Source organism: Trichophyton rubrum, assembly GCF_000151425.1.
Source record: "Trichophyton rubrum CBS 118892 genomic scaffold supercont2.1, whole genome shotgun sequence".
Lineage (NCBI taxonomy): Eukaryota > Fungi > Ascomycota > Eurotiomycetes > Onygenales > Arthrodermataceae > Trichophyton > Trichophyton rubrum.
In genome coordinates this window covers 2,217,150-2,231,829 of record NW_003456428.1, presented here as the reverse complement: position 1 = coordinate 2,231,829, position 14,680 = coordinate 2,217,150, and the positions used below count along the sequence as shown (strand labels likewise).

Below are 14,680 nucleotides of genomic sequence, written 5' to 3'. Positions count from 1 at the left end.
CCAGACCGCGGCTCCCGGAATGGTCTTGGTATCAACGATGCGGGCACACATGACTTTGACGAACAGTCTCCATTGCCCAACGGTCCACGCAACAATGCACCAACACGGCCATACGGTCTGTCTGACAACGCTGTTGCGTCTCCTCCAGTTCTCTCCTCATCATACTACGACGACGCTGCTTCGTCAATGATCACTCCCGCCCCCTTACGCCAGCAGCCTCGTCTTGCTCCTCCAAGCACCGCCCAGGTTCCTTCACGCTACATGCAACTCAGCTCGCCAGCTCAGTTCTGGAAACTAGCCGACATAGGCAACACTCCTGCCAGACCAATGCCGGACATCAGCCCGCTTAAGCCCTCCATCGGCACCTCTGAGTCCAGTCGCTGGAAGACCCTCAACCCCATCCCAAGTAGCAGTCCACCACCAGCGAATCTAGGCAGCCCAACTAAACCGCCTACTTCTTCCCTTAGGAGTCGCGGTGGTGTCTCTCCTCTGGGACGAGATGTGCGTGAGCGTGAGAGCAGCACTATCAAGCGTCACCAGGATAGCTGGGATGAAGATGATGATGACAATGATGGTGATGACACTGGCTTTGATCTTGCTAGGTTTGTCCCTCCCTTCCACTTCTACATATGAACCAGCATACTAATATTTCCTAGGGGATTCCAACCTATTGGTTCATTCCACAGACAAATTAACAATGCTGCTAGAGCTAGCTAGATAGGCTTACCTTTGCCTATACGACCCTTTTCTATGCATACACGCATGAGATATGAATAGTGCAGCATCCCCTTTCTAAGCAAGCCTACCTTACATATATTTTCCCACCCTTCTTATTTTCGTGTATTATCTATTCAATCATTTCCTATTGTTATCGTTACCCCTTGGACTTGGTTTGCTTTTGATTTTTTTTTCCCCCTCACTTGTTACATCCTTACGCTTGCTCATTGAGCTGTACTTTACGATATTGCTATGCCGGTGGCCTTTTGCCATATGAAAACGGAAACGGAACGGACGGAATCGAACATTTTACGCTGCTAAGATAGTATGGACGAAATGGAATGGATGAATTACTTTTCTTACTTGGTTGGGCGGGTAGAGGTGAAGGTGTTGGGAACGCCTTTATACGAGACCTACGGGGGAAAAGTGGCGTTTTTATCTACTTATCAATGTTTTTTACGCCCCTTCATGCATTCAGCTTAGGTTTACTATTAAGGATTGAATTATCAGTATAAAAACTGGCACTTTATTATTATTATTATTATTATTTTCTTTTATTTCATAACTATAGCCGTTCTATCTAATTAGTTCTTTGGGTATGTGAGGGCGAATATGCCGTCTCACTGTCCAGGGTGACTAGTTAAGTAAAGTAAGTAATAAAGATATCGACAATAGAAAGTAAAGGGACGTTAATCCGTCCATCGTCAGGTCAGTAGTAAATAGTAAATGCAGTAGACAAGAGCAGGGGTATTAATTGATTGGGTACTCCACGTCGGACGGCAGGCCGCCGTCCATGTCGTCTTTCTGCCTATTCCGAGGCGCACCCCAGCCCATCCCATCCTCCCATATATCACACTCAATCTCGATTTCGGAGTCCTTCTTGCGCCGCTTGCGCCGCGGCTTTTTAGCTAGGCGCTCCACTTCCCGGCGCCGATGCAGATCCTCGTCGCTTGACCGAGGTGAAACCACCACGGAAGGGTTTTCGCTGTCTGGATATTCTCTAAACCGAATGGCATCACGCTCGCTCTCAGCCCTGGCTTCAGCTTTGGTGATCTGGACGGCTATACCCACCGCCGCCTCGAGAGTGTAGCGTGCATCGTTGCCGGCGTTGTGGAGGTGCCAGGGCATGATGTCCAGGTCCTTCAAGATGTCCTTCAGGCCGGGAGGATCGTAGTCACGTTTTAATATGCGGTGGAGGTTAGCTGTATCCGCTGCGTCGTGAAATTTTGATAGTGTCGAGAATTCGTCGCCGGACCGCTCGCGGTACGTTTCTATGTCGAAGAAGTCACAGCCTATATTGGACAGGTTTTTGATATCGCCGTTCAAGGCGTGGCCGACCAGGATGAGCTTGCGTGGTCTCATTTTATATTCTGGTATGGTTGGGCTTGGAGTCCGGGCTGGATGTCGTTGGTGTTGTTGGCCAGGGGATCGAGAGGAGCTGGGCTCTGTGCCGGGAGAGGGAGACCATTGTTTGCGCCGTCTGCTCCGCCCTCTCTTCCCAGGGGAGTTACTGGGCTCGGATGGCAATTTGACGCCTCCCTCTGGCGATTGGGACTGGTTTCTATTTCTTCCTCTAGAATGCCGCGAACGAGATTGACGTCTGCGTTCCTGGGAACCGTCTTTCTGTAGCTGGTATAAGTAAACGGCTGAAGGACGGTGAGGCTCAACAACGATACTTACCGGTTGCTGATTATAGGCAATATGGCCAGAGTATGGTGGTTTGAAGCATGCGTCAACCACTTGGGGAAGACACACGCGACGAACAAACTCGCTGCTCCCGAACGCGAAATCATCAGGACAACCCTGTACGAACTTCTTATTTCTGAAATGTTTATATTCAGCAACGCGGAAATGCCGGGATCGGATTTTGCTCATCCAGTTACGGCCTCCTTCTCCCGGTGGAACTCCCACCAAGTCCAGGGTATCCAAAGTAGAAACTCCAACCTCAGTGATCTGGGCATGGTTGCGTTCATTAGCCTCAAGGTCGATACAGATGAAGATGGGCTCATCTGCAAACGCAAAGGGAGCTGGGCTTTCGACATCGAGCGGGTCCAGAACTGTTCCAATTGCAACAGTAGCAGCCTCATTAGTCTGCTCTTGTTGCTCTTGCTGTTGCTGCTGCTGCTGTTCCAATGCTGGCTTAGCGGGTGTAGAAGTTGCATTATCAACAATCTGGGTCTTCCTGGAAGCACATCGAGCAATTCGAGGACGCAGCCCCAGATAGCACTGAGTTCGTTTTAGCTGACGGTGCCAGCGGCGGATTTTATACACTTGTTTCCCGTCGCCTATGTTCGTCCCCTTGTGCTTTTTGTACTTGACATCATACACGATCTTCATTCTTTTGCAGAATTGGGCAAAAGTTTCGTCGTCTTCTTCTTTCGGTAACTCGATAGGATTCTCACTACACCATATGGTAGCATCTTTCTGTAGTTGGCGTTTCATCTCGTGGGTGGTAGAAGTTCCTATGTACTTGGGTTGGGGGGTCCCGTCAGGGGTAAATGGAACGATCAACCCTGCTTCTTCCTCAAGTGGGAGGCTGATATCGCAGCCAAACTCTGCGTTAATTTCATCGATAAGCGCCTGGGCCTGTGATGCCGGGGTAAAAAGAAAAGGCATGCATAAGATATGTTTTGGCACGCGAACAGAGTACCTGTATGGATAAAGTAGGTTGTTAGTGAATAGCTTAATAGCTATAACGTTAAGTTATAGTTATGGAGATGCTCCAAGAGCCGCCAGTGCGAAGATTAAAACGTCGGCAAATATAAAAGCAAGAGGGAAGAAACACTTACAAGTCCCATCTCCGCTCCCAGAACTTTTCGTTCTTGTAGAATCTGTCCACAATCGGCTGCAGGAATTTTCCCCCAATGTACTTGTATGGTGTGGACAGGATTTCAATGGGGCAGAAGTAGGTCGTCTCTCCAGCGCGTGGCCTGGCTTCTGTGGCAGGGATATCTTCCTTGGACGCTGCTGTCCCCATCTCCGGCTCCGCAGCCTGGATCTCGGTGGCGTCGTCTGACGAGGCCTCAGCTTGCTTGTCCCCGGGGTTGGCAACTTCGACCTCTACGACATCCAGCAGAGGCAAATCTGGGGCCTGGTCTTGGTTCTGGCCCGACTGATCCTGAGTATCAATCCTCACCTCACGTAGGCCGACGTCTATCCCCAACAGGCCAGCATCCTCCCCGTCAAAGAGCATATTCAAACGCTCGGCATAGCTCATGATGACAGCTGGATAAGTATCAAGATCTGAGCTGTCTCTTTGATATCAAGGTAAAAAAAAAAAAAAAAAGAGGAAGAAAAGGGTGATAACAACACAGGCTAGAGTGGTTCCCTGTGGAGCAAGAGAAGCAAGACGGAGATGCCTTTATATTTTTTTGGTTTATTATTTTTTTTTTTCTTCTTATAGGAGGATATGAGGAGCGAGCAGCTTGAAGAGTTGGATGTGTATGTTGTAAGAGGCAAGAAAGCAGGCGAAAAGGTGAGTTGTTGGCAAGTGAAGTTGGCAGCAGAGGGCAATATCCAGTGAAGCAGGATGGTGAATCGGTATCTTGAGAAGCTTCCTTTGATGCAAGAGCCCGCAGGAAGAGCCCATGGCCCGGCTATTTATCTCTCTCTGTCTTGCCTGCTGGCAAACGAAGGAGACTCTGGGGGGGGGGGGGGGGGGGGGGAGGCGTTGTGGCCTTTTGCTCCGATTGACGTTATCGACTTTGGTAACTAGCTAGGGCTGAGTCGATGATGCAAATTATCAAAATGTCAATCAAACAAATCTTTAGCTAACGTTTAGGCTACTTTTTTTTTTTTTTTAAGATGAGCCACTAATAGTTAATCTCCTTGATGCCTTGGCTGGTTGAGGCAACTCCTGAGTCAACATGTATGGATTTATCCATGTCGTAGTTGGCTCTGATGGCGTTTGGATGGCGTTTCTGTCCGGGGAGATTTCTGCTTTGGGCAGTACCAGGGAGAGCCAAGGGGGGGTGTTGCTTATGCATTAAGGAGGCCAGGGATTCTCAGGGGCGTCAACCTCTTCTGCGGGTTTCTATGTGTCCTGCATCTACACTACGTCATGGTTGCTGTTTACTGGATAGAAAGGAGCAGGTAGTGGTGGTGGTGGTGGTAAAGCAGATATCATATTGGATAACAGGTAATCAGTAGTAACAGGTGGTCTTTTGTAAAAACAGAAAAGCAGAAAGCAAGCTTGTATCAGCGGCTCAAATGAGCCCGCAGTGTAGTGAAAAGCAGAGAAAGCATGCAGTTGGTAAAGCATATTTGCAAGTAAGGCATGTAGGCTTGCTTCTTTCATAGTCAATCATCGGCGTCGGCAGCCCCAGAATCCTCGTCAACTCGTCAACGGTCATAAAAAGTCATTCTTCATCATCTTCATCTTCATCCTTTTTTTTTTTTCTTTTTTTTCTTTTTTTTTCTTTTTTTTGTAGTCATCTTCCTTGCACCTTCGCGTCACCCGCGAACTAATTGGAGAATCCACTTCCGCAGCTCCCGAACACCCACTCGTAGTCTTGATCAAATCGTGTCTCAACTCGTTCCTCTCCCATTGGAATGGATAATTGAATACAGCAAGCATAGCCTGGCCACAATACTGCCACCGACACCCTGCTTCACCCAACCAGATACCTAAACGAAAACTACGAGGTCCAGGGACGTGCAAAATACCCAGCCCAGTCTTCAACTGACCACGGAATCTTCACCTACGCCAACTAGCCCCCGAAGGAACCAGTGGGAGGCGAAGACACCGACAGGAAAGAGGAGGAAAGGGGGGACAATCACACGGCACTTTCATCCGAGGCCTTCATCTAAGCACTGAGTAGGGCTGACAGAATGCCGGTAGGATTGGGAGGAGCGGCTATGTCAGTACTGTATCCGTGAGGCATGGAGCACCATACAATCGGACAGAAGACGAAGGTCGGAACACAGCCTTACGACTGTGACTTCCCGTCGGCCTCCTGTACGGCCTTGTCTTGCATGGCGTGCATGTCTCTTATCCATTGGCGTCGACGTTGTTTTTGGCCGGGCCGGTTACGCTTCTTTTTCTTGGGTTCCCGTAGAGGTTCTGCAATGTCGAGGCATGGTTGCGACCCAGATTCTGGCGAAGCTGGGGTCCAGCCCTCGAGGGCAGATGCGAGGAGCCTAACGATTTGAATCAAGACGAACGGCGAGATGTTGGCCAGGCGTCTAGGTACTAACGCTTGCCGCTGAGGTCCAGGCCGGGCCTCAGTCTGCCGTCTGGTGGTGTGGTCGGGTTGCGGGGTTGGTAAGTGGAGGTTCTCCGTCTCAGCAATCCAGCAAAGCAGCTCAGAGCTGATGTAGGGTTGGGAAGCCCACATCAGAGGTAAGCCGTTTACAAACTCCGTTCTCACTTCCCACTGGAGGCCGGTTACCACCCGGTGTGGCAGAGCCGGTGATGCTCCAACGGGGAGGAGGGCCAAACTGTCGTCATCGCTCGCGGGGACAAGGTAACGGGCCCCTAAACATCGGCCAAGGGCCAATGACGCGAGGATGAGTCCCAGGTAGGCACCGGCTGACAAAAACTCGAGGGAATTGGCGGGCGAGAGACTGTCAGCACGGTGTGTTGGGGTTGCACCTGGGACGGCGACGGCAGCACTCGAGCAGCGAGATGGTAGAGTATTTAGCAGGTACCATAACGTGCGCTTATTGAGAGTGTCGTGTTTCTCTACTGCATTTCGGAGGTCGTGGAGATACGCGAGTTTGGCCGGAGGGACTGCGAGCCATAGTTCGAACGTCGGGAGGCGGCTAGAGACAGAATCGGGTAGAGGTGCAAGCACCTCTACTGGAAGGTCTTCCGTCTCTAGATAACGGTAAAGGTAGTCACTGGTTTTGTTGGCAGTGATGACTACCTCTTTCGTGACCTCGTACGCACCGATGGTCACTAAGCTGGCCGTAATGGACCCAGCCAACCGTCTGCCGAAGCCGTCCCGAGGGGTGACGGCGGTCATGGGCAATGAAGCTATCGAGCTCCATATTGTCAAGGTTGCCACAAGACCGATAAAGGCGAACAACATTTTGGCGTTCTACTAGTACGTTAGCCATGCTCATCAAGGGGCTGAAGGAGAGGAGTAAAACGCGTATCAACGCGTGAAAGAGATAGGGGGTATCATATCAAGCAGAGGCCGGGCTGGAGGAGAGGATGAGCACTCACGTTCGGAGCAAAGGAAGAGGGTAAAAGACTGTTGTCTTTTGGGGTCTAGCTGCCTGTGTCTCTGGTTAGCTTGGTCTATAGTAGAGTAGGAGATGCTGGCAAGTGAACATACCCTCAAAAGGAGCGGCAGCGACGGAGGGAGGCGGAGGAGAGGCCTGCTGCTTTGCGGTGGTGGAGGTGGAAGAGTTGCAGCAGGGAGTGGTATAGACGTGGATGGTGTCTGAGGGCGGCAGAGAGTCTTTTCTTCCTCCGTAGAGGATGATATCTTGTTGTCTTATTGCTTGTGGCTTTTTCTTGATGTCGAGGGTGGAAGTGTCTGCGCGGCCGAAGAGAAGAAGAGAAGAAGAAAAAGGACAAAAGACGAGGAGGTGAGAAAAAGGCCTTTTTATATGTGCGGGCGGGAACAACACACTTTCCTAATCGAGTAACACTGAAGCCCTAGGATCACGCAGAGGACTCGCCCTCGAGAGGCGGCTGATCCCGCGCAACGGGCATTGATCCGGCGTTGCTGGGTATATAGGGGAGCAGGACATGGTATATAGAGGACAGATCAGGTATATTTGGTATATCATAGGCCCTATCTCAGCGGGATCAGAGGTGCTGGCGGAATAGGGGGTATTTATGTTCTGTGATATTCACCACCACAGAAACATCTGGATCACCATTCATGCAGGGAAGCTGCAGAGTAAACAAGGGAATGTAAATAGAGTAGAAGAGAAAGGAGCCAGAAAGAGCATAGAATGATAGAATGTAAATAGAAAGGAAAAAAAAAAGGATATATCAAAGTTCTTTTCCCTACCCATTCAAACGCCATCGCAGGTAAAAAAGGAGAGTACACGCCTAATCTTTTCAAAACAGGGGAATCCAGCAAGATGATATCCGTTGCCAGCAGCATGGTAGACCGGCGAGCAGGCAGGTAAGAAAGCAAAGAAAAAGGGGGGGGGGGGGGGGATGCAAGGGCGTAAGATGCAAAGAAGAGTCAACGGATTTAGTCGAGATCCATCTCCTCCTCCACCCCTCCGTCGACCAAGAGCTTGGACTTCTGTTTCCCACGCAGCTTCTCCTCTCCAACAGGCAGGCCGACTTTTCTGTTGAGCAGGTCTTCGGGCTTTTTGGTCCCCTCTGCCATCTCCTTAAGCTCCTTGCGGATAAGATGCTCGCCCTCCGCGACAATTCTTCTGTTCTCGGCTCTCTTTCTGTCCCGGGCAATCTTGCCTGCCAGCCGTCTCTTCGTATATACCCTCTCTCTTCGCTGCCGGATCTCTTCCACTCTCTTCATGGCCTTGATCGTTGATTCCACCAGGTTCCTGTCGTATTTCACCGGTGCGTTGCGCTTCTTGGCGAACTGTGAGAGGACCAGCGACGAGTCTACTATCATCTCCTTGCCGTGCAGAGCTCGGTGTGTCTTGGTCCACTTCAGCTTGCGTGGTTGACGCTTCATCTTGAAGTTCTTATGGCATTTTGAGCGGCAGAAGCGGAACTGTCGAGCATCGTTGCGCACGAACGTTATCCCCTTGGAGGGATACACTGGCTGCGAGCAGAAATGGCAAGTCTCAACCCTACACCACTTCCCTGTTAGTCTAAGCTGTCCATACCACTTCTCGAAGAGTCTACTTACCGCATGTTGGCCGGTCGATGACTATCTTATATAACTAATACTTTTGAATATATTCAATCTCGTCGTTTGTTCCTTCTATCAAAATCCATTCAATTTTTTTTTTTCCCTTGACGTTGCGGGTGGCTATTCCACGCTAGTCCCAATCGGGCGAAGTCTATATAACTTTTTTCTCTTCTCTTCGCCTTTCGCAAATCTCGAGAACGAGAAGTGAAGAATCCGAGCAAGAACTTCGCAGTCCAGCCGGCGAGCTATCGACTGACATTTCGGGCGTCGCATACTCGTTTCCTACACAGAAATACACTCTCTTTCACCAAAAATGACCTCCGTCGTCGCTATCGGTGTTGGTGTTGCCGCGGCCGCTTTCTTCGTACGTCTGCCCTGTCAACCGCCCATTGAACATCAACAGCATACAGCATCAAGAACTAATATCCCTACAGGGTCGAGCAGGTCTAGTTGCCCTGCGCAGATACAGAGGAGGCGTCAACGGTGCTGGCCGTGCATTCTACAAGGGTGGATTCGAGCCCAAGATGAACAGAAGGGAGGCTTCTCTCATCCTATCTCTCTCGTACGTCCTCCACTTATTCGAGAAGATCCTTCCTCTCCTCTATCATGAAAGACAGATAGACAGGTAGTACAGTAACTAATACCGTCTCTAGTGAACGAACTCTTACCAAAGACAAAGTCCGCCTGAACCACCGCAAGCTGATGCTCCTTAACCATCCCGATCGAGGCGGCAGCCCGTACCTCGCCACGAAGATCAACGAAGCAAAGGAGTTGCTTGAGAAGACCGTTTAAGAAGTTTCCCGTGACTACATCCCGATATGACCTTGTTGGAATATCGAACTTCCTTTTCAAGCCAAAACACACGGCAAAATCCGGTTTCCAGCGGAAGCCATAACTACCCCCTTCGACCGGTGTATTTTTATCACATTTCCTCGTATATTCTCTTCCCTATTTCTAATGAGGGTGGATGCATAGCGTTGGCGTTTTAAACTCATGTTGATTTTGTGTTTTCTTTGCTCCCTTTCCATCCTATAACCCTGCTAGCCAGGATGAGAAGAACACTCCCCTCCACTTACTATATATACCTCCTTGTAGAGACTGGCTCGTCTCTAGGTCTTCCTTTATTACGACTATCTAGATGACTGGCATCTGTCATCTACAAACTAGAAAACAATAGCTGGGATTCTATTTTTGTCTGGAAATCAAACTTCTTCATAGAAACTGAGTTAAAAAAATGAGTACAAAGCAAGGATTTTTCTATTGAAAATAGTATCAAAGTAAATTTTTGTACCATATATGGGAACCGCATCATCTCATGTTAAAATTTAGCCCAGACCGCATAGAAGAGCAAAAAGGGAAGTGTAAGATAAAGGGACACAAAATAAAACAGCGTTAATGAGTGCTTTGAACCATTCAAAGGATATCCAAATATCGAAAAAATAAAAAGAAAAAAAAAAAGAAATAAAAAAAACCAAAAGTAAAGAGGGCGAGGTAAAGGGACGGGTGACAGTTTCGATATGAATAATACCCATTTCTTTTTTTCTTTTTCTTTCTTTTTTTTTTTTTTTTTTTTTTCATCGCCCTTGAGCTGGTTGGTATCTGCATATTAGTCTCCCTCCGTCTCCTTGTTGCGCTTTTTGCATCTTTCTGAATACAGGCCCCCTATTTATCTAATCATGTCCATGCCTCTATGTAATGATGCTTCAAGATCGTGTTCGCTCGTTCCATCAAACACTGCTTCCTGTGGACGTGGATCTTCGTGTCTCCAAGCTCCCTTGTCCTCTGGGATAGGCACATTGGTCTGCTGGGGTTGTAGCTGCTGAGCAAGAGCAGCCTGGATATGAGAAGGTTGGCGCACATGGTCGCGGAAACGCTGTACTTCGTTAAGAATCATGCGTCGCATCTCCTGCACATCATCGACGACTTCAAAGTGGAAGTCGAAGGGGGTAGGGCAGTTGGGTTCATCGCTTGCATCATGCCAGATGTGCAGGTAGCGGTGCTCCAGGGCTTCTTCCACGCTAATACGCGACGAAGGGTCAAAGGCGAGCATTCGGTCGAGCAGGTCAAGAGCGTCCGGGTTGGCGTTGGGGAATAGTCTGGCGAAGGGCTGTTTGTGCATGTAGGGTAGATTGCGAACATACTCTTGGGCGCGTGGGGAGCCGATACGGCAGAGTGTCTCCTCGGTGGGCGTTCCAAGGTAGTGGAGGATCTGGTTTAGCTGGTCGACGTAGTCACGGCCTTTGAAGAAAGGTCGTCCACCTAGCAGCTCGGCAAGAATACATCCAACGGACCAAACATCAACTAGTAAAGTACAGTTAGTCTCAATGCTATCTTTTATAGGCTAACTGATATAGGAGGGACTCACTGGCTTTGGTGTAGCTTGGAAAGCTCAACATGATCTCTGGAGCACGGTACCATCTTGTCGCAACATACTCGGTCATATATCCAGCGTTCTCATCAGGGTCAATTGAGAATCCACGAGCAAGGCCAAAGTCACAAATCTTCAGCTCACAGTCGGCATTAACTAATAGGTTACCGGGCTTCAAGTCACGATGCAGCACGTTGGCCGAATGGATGTATTTTAGCCCACATAGAATCTGGTAGATGAAAGACTGGAAATGGGCATCCGTAAGAGGCTGTCCTGATCGAATGATAGCCGCAAGATCGCACTCCATGAGTTCTAGCATCCGTCAGTGCCTGTTATAGTGAAAATTGCTGACTTGGCTGCGGTATATAGGCCACCTACCTTCATACAGGTACACCTCATTGAAGTTTTCCGGCCGTGGAATGTCCATATCATAGAGACAGGTGATCTAGATCTCATCAGCCCTAGTACAATGAAATACACGGCAGGTATATCGCGGTGCTGTCAAAACGTACGTTGCGATGACCACGGAAGTGCTGTAGCAGCTTGATCTCTCTCAGGGCACGCTTGGCCAGAATACGCTTGCTGAACACATTTGTGACTTTCTTGATGGCCACGCCATCGTTGGTCTGGATGTTGGAGGCAGCACTATCGATTTTCCAGGTCGCATTAGCCGTTGCTCGTTGCTCTCCTCGCTGCTGCGTCGTGACGCCGCAGGCGGGATGTTGTTTCTGTTGACTGGATGCGGGGCAGCAAACAGCCGCACGAAGGACCCAGGGGAATGAAGAAAGGGAAAAAAAAAAAAAAAAAAAAAAAAAAAAAACATACCAGACGATGCCGTAGGCTCCCTGGCCCAGCTCCTTAGTGACGTTATAGCGCTCATCGACGATAAAGTCCTGGTTAAACACCTTGAAGACCTTCCGTCCTTGAAGATCTGCCATGTTGCCCGTCACTTCGCGCTCGCATGTATCTATCTAGGTCGACAGGGAAAGGTACGGCGAAAGGGAGACTCGGCGCGCCAAACAAGACAATCCACAAATCGGCCGGAGACAAGGCAGGCGTCTTCTCGCAGTTCTCGCAGAGCCAGAGACGCAGAAGCCCGATGCAAGGGAGGCAAGAGGACAGCTGGAATCCCTCGAGCGTCGAAGGTCGGTTTTAATTGAGTTTCTGGTTCGGTCTTTTTTGGAGTGGAAAAAGATAAATATTTGTTAAAATAGAGGGACAGACTACGGGAGTAGTGGGTCTCCGGGTCTATCTATTCGAGATTCGATGAGCCGGAGAAGGAGGAGCAGGCAGCTTGGGCTCGTTCGGCCTTTGAGCACTGCTGCATCGACGGACTGTGGAGGGAAGAAAGAGGGTGCGGACGGACAGTGAAGGCGACAGGATTGCTTGCTTAGTGGTGGGGGAGGATGAAAAGAAAAGAAAAGGGAAAAAAAGGAGGGGGGGAGGTAAGACAGGAGGACCCTCGCCCCGTCTGGAGCCAGAGTAGAGCAAAGGGAGGCCGGACGGCGGCGGTGATGGTGATGATCGAGCAGCAGGCAGCAGGATGAGGGCCGCAGTGATGGGCAGGGCGGAAAAGGCCTGCGTGGTTTAGTTATTTACCTGGGTCTGATGCGCCTGGGGGTGGTTGTTGTTATCCAAACGAGAGAACCGGCACTGGCTCACCACTTCACTCTTCTATCTCAGGAGGAGAAAATGACAGATAGCAGGAGAGAAAGCAAAACAGATGACAGGAGCAAATAATGTCCTTTTCTTGCTGTGACTTGATGTGATGGAGCGTGGGGCAGCAACAGGGCTCAGGCGGCTGGAGAGAGACTTGGGGACTGGGGGGTGTTTGACCAGTGACAGCCAGCAGAGGGTTGATATCAACAGCTTCACTCCCTTGTCGGCAAAAACAGGCCAGTATAATACGCAAGGGAGGTTGATTCGGATGTCCTCCAGCTGCGGACGGTCCCTTTAACCGGTATACACACACTGGATGCTTGCTGTTTGATGAGGTCTTAGCCGTGCAAGGATCCGTCCCTTGATGGGAACTAAGAGAAGGTGGCCTTCCTGGATAATTTGGGAGGATAGGAATAAGTCGAGAGAAAGGGTCAAGAGATATGCTGGCCCGGCTTCTTTGCTTCCTCTGCTTCTCTTTCCTGGCTAACTGGCGATGGGTCTCTTGTCCTCATATATCCCCTGTCGATGATCTCAGCTCTCCCACAACCAAACCACCAAACATCCCGGCTGCTCATCCATACACAAACCGGATATTGAGGCTCTTTCCGAGCCTTCCCTCCAAAGATCTTCTAATGCTCTCTCTCCATCCCACGGGGGAAAGGGACTTAATTTGGCTGCTTTCGTCAAGGGACTGCCCAGCATGTGATGGGATAGCCAATAAAATCATATCGAAGATTCCATCCTTCGTCTTGGGTGGTTCGACTGCTCAAGAAAAGAGAATACCTATCCCTGTCAGGCGTTTGCTCTGAGAAGCAGATCGACAGCAAGCCCGGCAGCTGTTCGCCTGAGTGATCAAAACAACTGGTCGGGATACTGGTCCGAGAGAATCATCCAATCGACGCACTATTTTTACACCGAATATTTATCTACCAAAAAAGCAACCAAGAGGAACAAGAGCTACCAAAAAATATACCAAGAGAAAATTTGTACAAACTAAAATGTGCTGATGGGTGGAACAATGCCTCACGCCGGGAAGGCCGCACCGTCACCTCTCATGTCGCTTCCGGCGCTATATACAGTCTTACCCTGATCAGTATGACATCTGATAACCTGACCACGACCAAATTTGCTCCGGTCAAAGGACTTGAGAACCTTCACCGGATGGCCCATCCGTCTAAGCTCTTCGACCACAGAGTCGCAGATGCCTTCCTCAAGGTAGATAATCTGTCCATAGCCTTTCTCCTTGCTGCCTGCCTCGATGCAGAACCGTGGGGCATCCAGCGCCGCCTGGGGAGACAGGTCGAACGCCAAGGTGTTGAAGAGCACTTGGACATGACCTTGCGGCTGCATAAAGCCACCCATGACGCCGTAGACGGTGTGCAGGGAGTTGTCTGAGGGGTTGGTGACCATAGCAGGGATTATGGTATGATATGGCCGTTTTCCCGGCCGCAGGACGTTCGGGTGGTCCGTTTGTAACGAGAAGTTGGCACCACGGTTCTGAAGCGTGAACCCGCAACCGGCAGGAATAATGCAGGTACCGAAGTCTTCGTATACGCTGTTGATGAAGCTGATGCCGTTTCCTTCCTTATCGGTGACGGCAAGGTAGACCGTATCGCTGTGGTTGTGCGCGGGGCTGCCATGGTCTAGGATGCCCGGCGATGCCTTGCTAGGATCGAAGAGTTTGGCTCGCTCAGCCAGGTAGGCGGGCGAGATGAGCTGCTGGGCCGGCACCTTCTCCACATCTGGATCGGTAACCCACCACGCTGCGTCTGCAAAAGCGATGCGGAGACTCTCGATCAGGGCATGCAGGTATGGTGCACTATTGTGTTGTTCGGGGGAGAAATGAGGAATCTTTCCGGATCGAGAGAGCTCCTTGAGTATGCCGAGAGCCATCAGAGCGACGATGCCTTGGCCGTTTGGTGGATGCTCCCAAAGCTCGACCTCCTTTCCGTCTTCCTTCTTCTTGGAGGATACAAAGCCACTGGGATCGAACTTCAGGGAGATTGGGTCAACCTCCTGGCTGCCCATTTCTGCATGGTTCTTGAGGTCGTCAAGGGTCATGAAGCCACCCAGGTCTTCAACAATCTGGATGATAGCCTTGGCTACATCTCCTTTGTAGAATCCATCCTTTCCTTCCTTTGCCAGG

The 14,680-nt window shown here is 50.1% G+C and overlaps 7 protein-coding genes across 8 annotated transcripts in view; 2 read left to right on the top strand and 5 right to left on the bottom strand.

Annotated features, from left to right (window-relative positions):
* Window positions 1-186: 186 nt before the first annotated feature.
* On the top strand, window positions 187-717 carry TERG_11641 (uncharacterized protein; the record flags this gene model as incomplete). Its single annotated transcript, XM_047750725.1, has 2 exons — window positions 187-602; window positions 657-717. The coding sequence occupies 2 exons, from the start codon at window positions 187-189 to the stop codon at window positions 715-717; spliced, it is 477 nt and encodes a 158-aa protein (XP_047605251.1).
* A 573-nt stretch (window positions 718-1,290) lies between these two features.
* Window positions 1,291-4,314, bottom strand: TERG_00836 (uncharacterized protein). Its single transcript, XM_003238801.2, has 2 exons — window positions 3,507-4,314; window positions 1,291-3,367 (listed from the first exon to the last, which is right to left on the bottom strand). The coding sequence occupies exons 1-2, from the start codon at window positions 3,932-3,934 to the stop codon at window positions 1,468-1,470; spliced, it is 2,328 nt and encodes a 775-aa protein (XP_003238849.1). The 5' UTR covers window positions 3,935-4,314; the 3' UTR covers window positions 1,291-1,467.
* Window positions 4,315-4,492: 178 nt separating this feature from the next.
* Window positions 4,493-7,296, bottom strand: TERG_00835 (uncharacterized protein; the record flags this gene model as incomplete). 2 transcript variants are annotated; one of them, XM_047749184.1, is made up of 2 exons in its annotated part: window positions 6,887-7,296; window positions 5,646-6,758 (listed from the first exon to the last, which is right to left on the bottom strand). In XM_047749184.1, exon 2 carries the CDS (start codon window positions 6,747-6,749, stop codon window positions 5,646-5,648), a length of 1,104 nt encoding a protein of 367 aa, XP_047605250.1. In that variant the 5' UTR covers window positions 6,750-6,758; window positions 6,887-7,296. The 2 variants fall into 2 exon arrangements, with proteins under 2 accessions (XP_003238848.1, XP_047605250.1); XM_003238800.2 differs by having other exon boundaries at window positions 4,493-7,296.
* Window positions 7,297-7,327: 31 nt separating this feature from the next.
* On the bottom strand, window positions 7,328-8,567 carry TERG_00834 (ribosome biogenesis protein RLP24). Its single transcript, XM_003238799.2, has 2 exons — window positions 8,505-8,567; window positions 7,328-8,445 (listed from the first exon to the last, which is right to left on the bottom strand). The coding sequence occupies exons 1-2, from the start codon at window positions 8,507-8,509 to the stop codon at window positions 7,875-7,877; spliced, it is 576 nt and encodes a 191-aa protein (XP_003238847.1). The 5' UTR covers window positions 8,510-8,567; the 3' UTR covers window positions 7,328-7,874.
* Window positions 8,568-8,820: 253 nt separating this feature from the next.
* Window positions 8,821-9,789, top strand: TERG_00833 (mitochondrial import inner membrane translocase subunit tim-14; the record flags this gene model as incomplete). Its single annotated transcript, XM_003238798.2, has 3 exons — window positions 8,821-8,871; window positions 8,942-9,069; window positions 9,161-9,789. 3 exons carry the CDS (start codon window positions 8,821-8,823, stop codon window positions 9,297-9,299), a joined length of 318 nt encoding a protein of 105 aa, XP_003238846.1. The 3' UTR covers window positions 9,300-9,789.
* A 384-nt stretch (window positions 9,790-10,173) lies between these two features.
* Window positions 10,174-11,813, bottom strand: TERG_00832 (CMGC/MAPK/ERK1 protein kinase; the record flags this gene model as incomplete). Its single annotated transcript, XM_003238797.1, has 5 exons — window positions 10,174-10,808; window positions 10,873-11,187; window positions 11,254-11,320; window positions 11,388-11,520; window positions 11,701-11,813. The coding sequence occupies 5 exons, from the start codon at window positions 11,811-11,813 to the stop codon at window positions 10,174-10,176; spliced, it is 1,263 nt and encodes a 420-aa protein (XP_003238845.1).
* Window positions 11,814-13,557: 1,744 nt separating this feature from the next.
* Window positions 13,558-14,680, bottom strand: part of TERG_00831 (gamma-glutamyltransferase) — a gene marked incomplete at both ends in the record, with an annotated part of 2,094 nt that continues 971 nt past the window's right edge. The window contains one exon of the mRNA XM_047747662.1: window positions 13,558-14,680. Coding sequence (XP_047603625.1) covers window positions 13,558-14,680 — 1,123 coding nt within the window.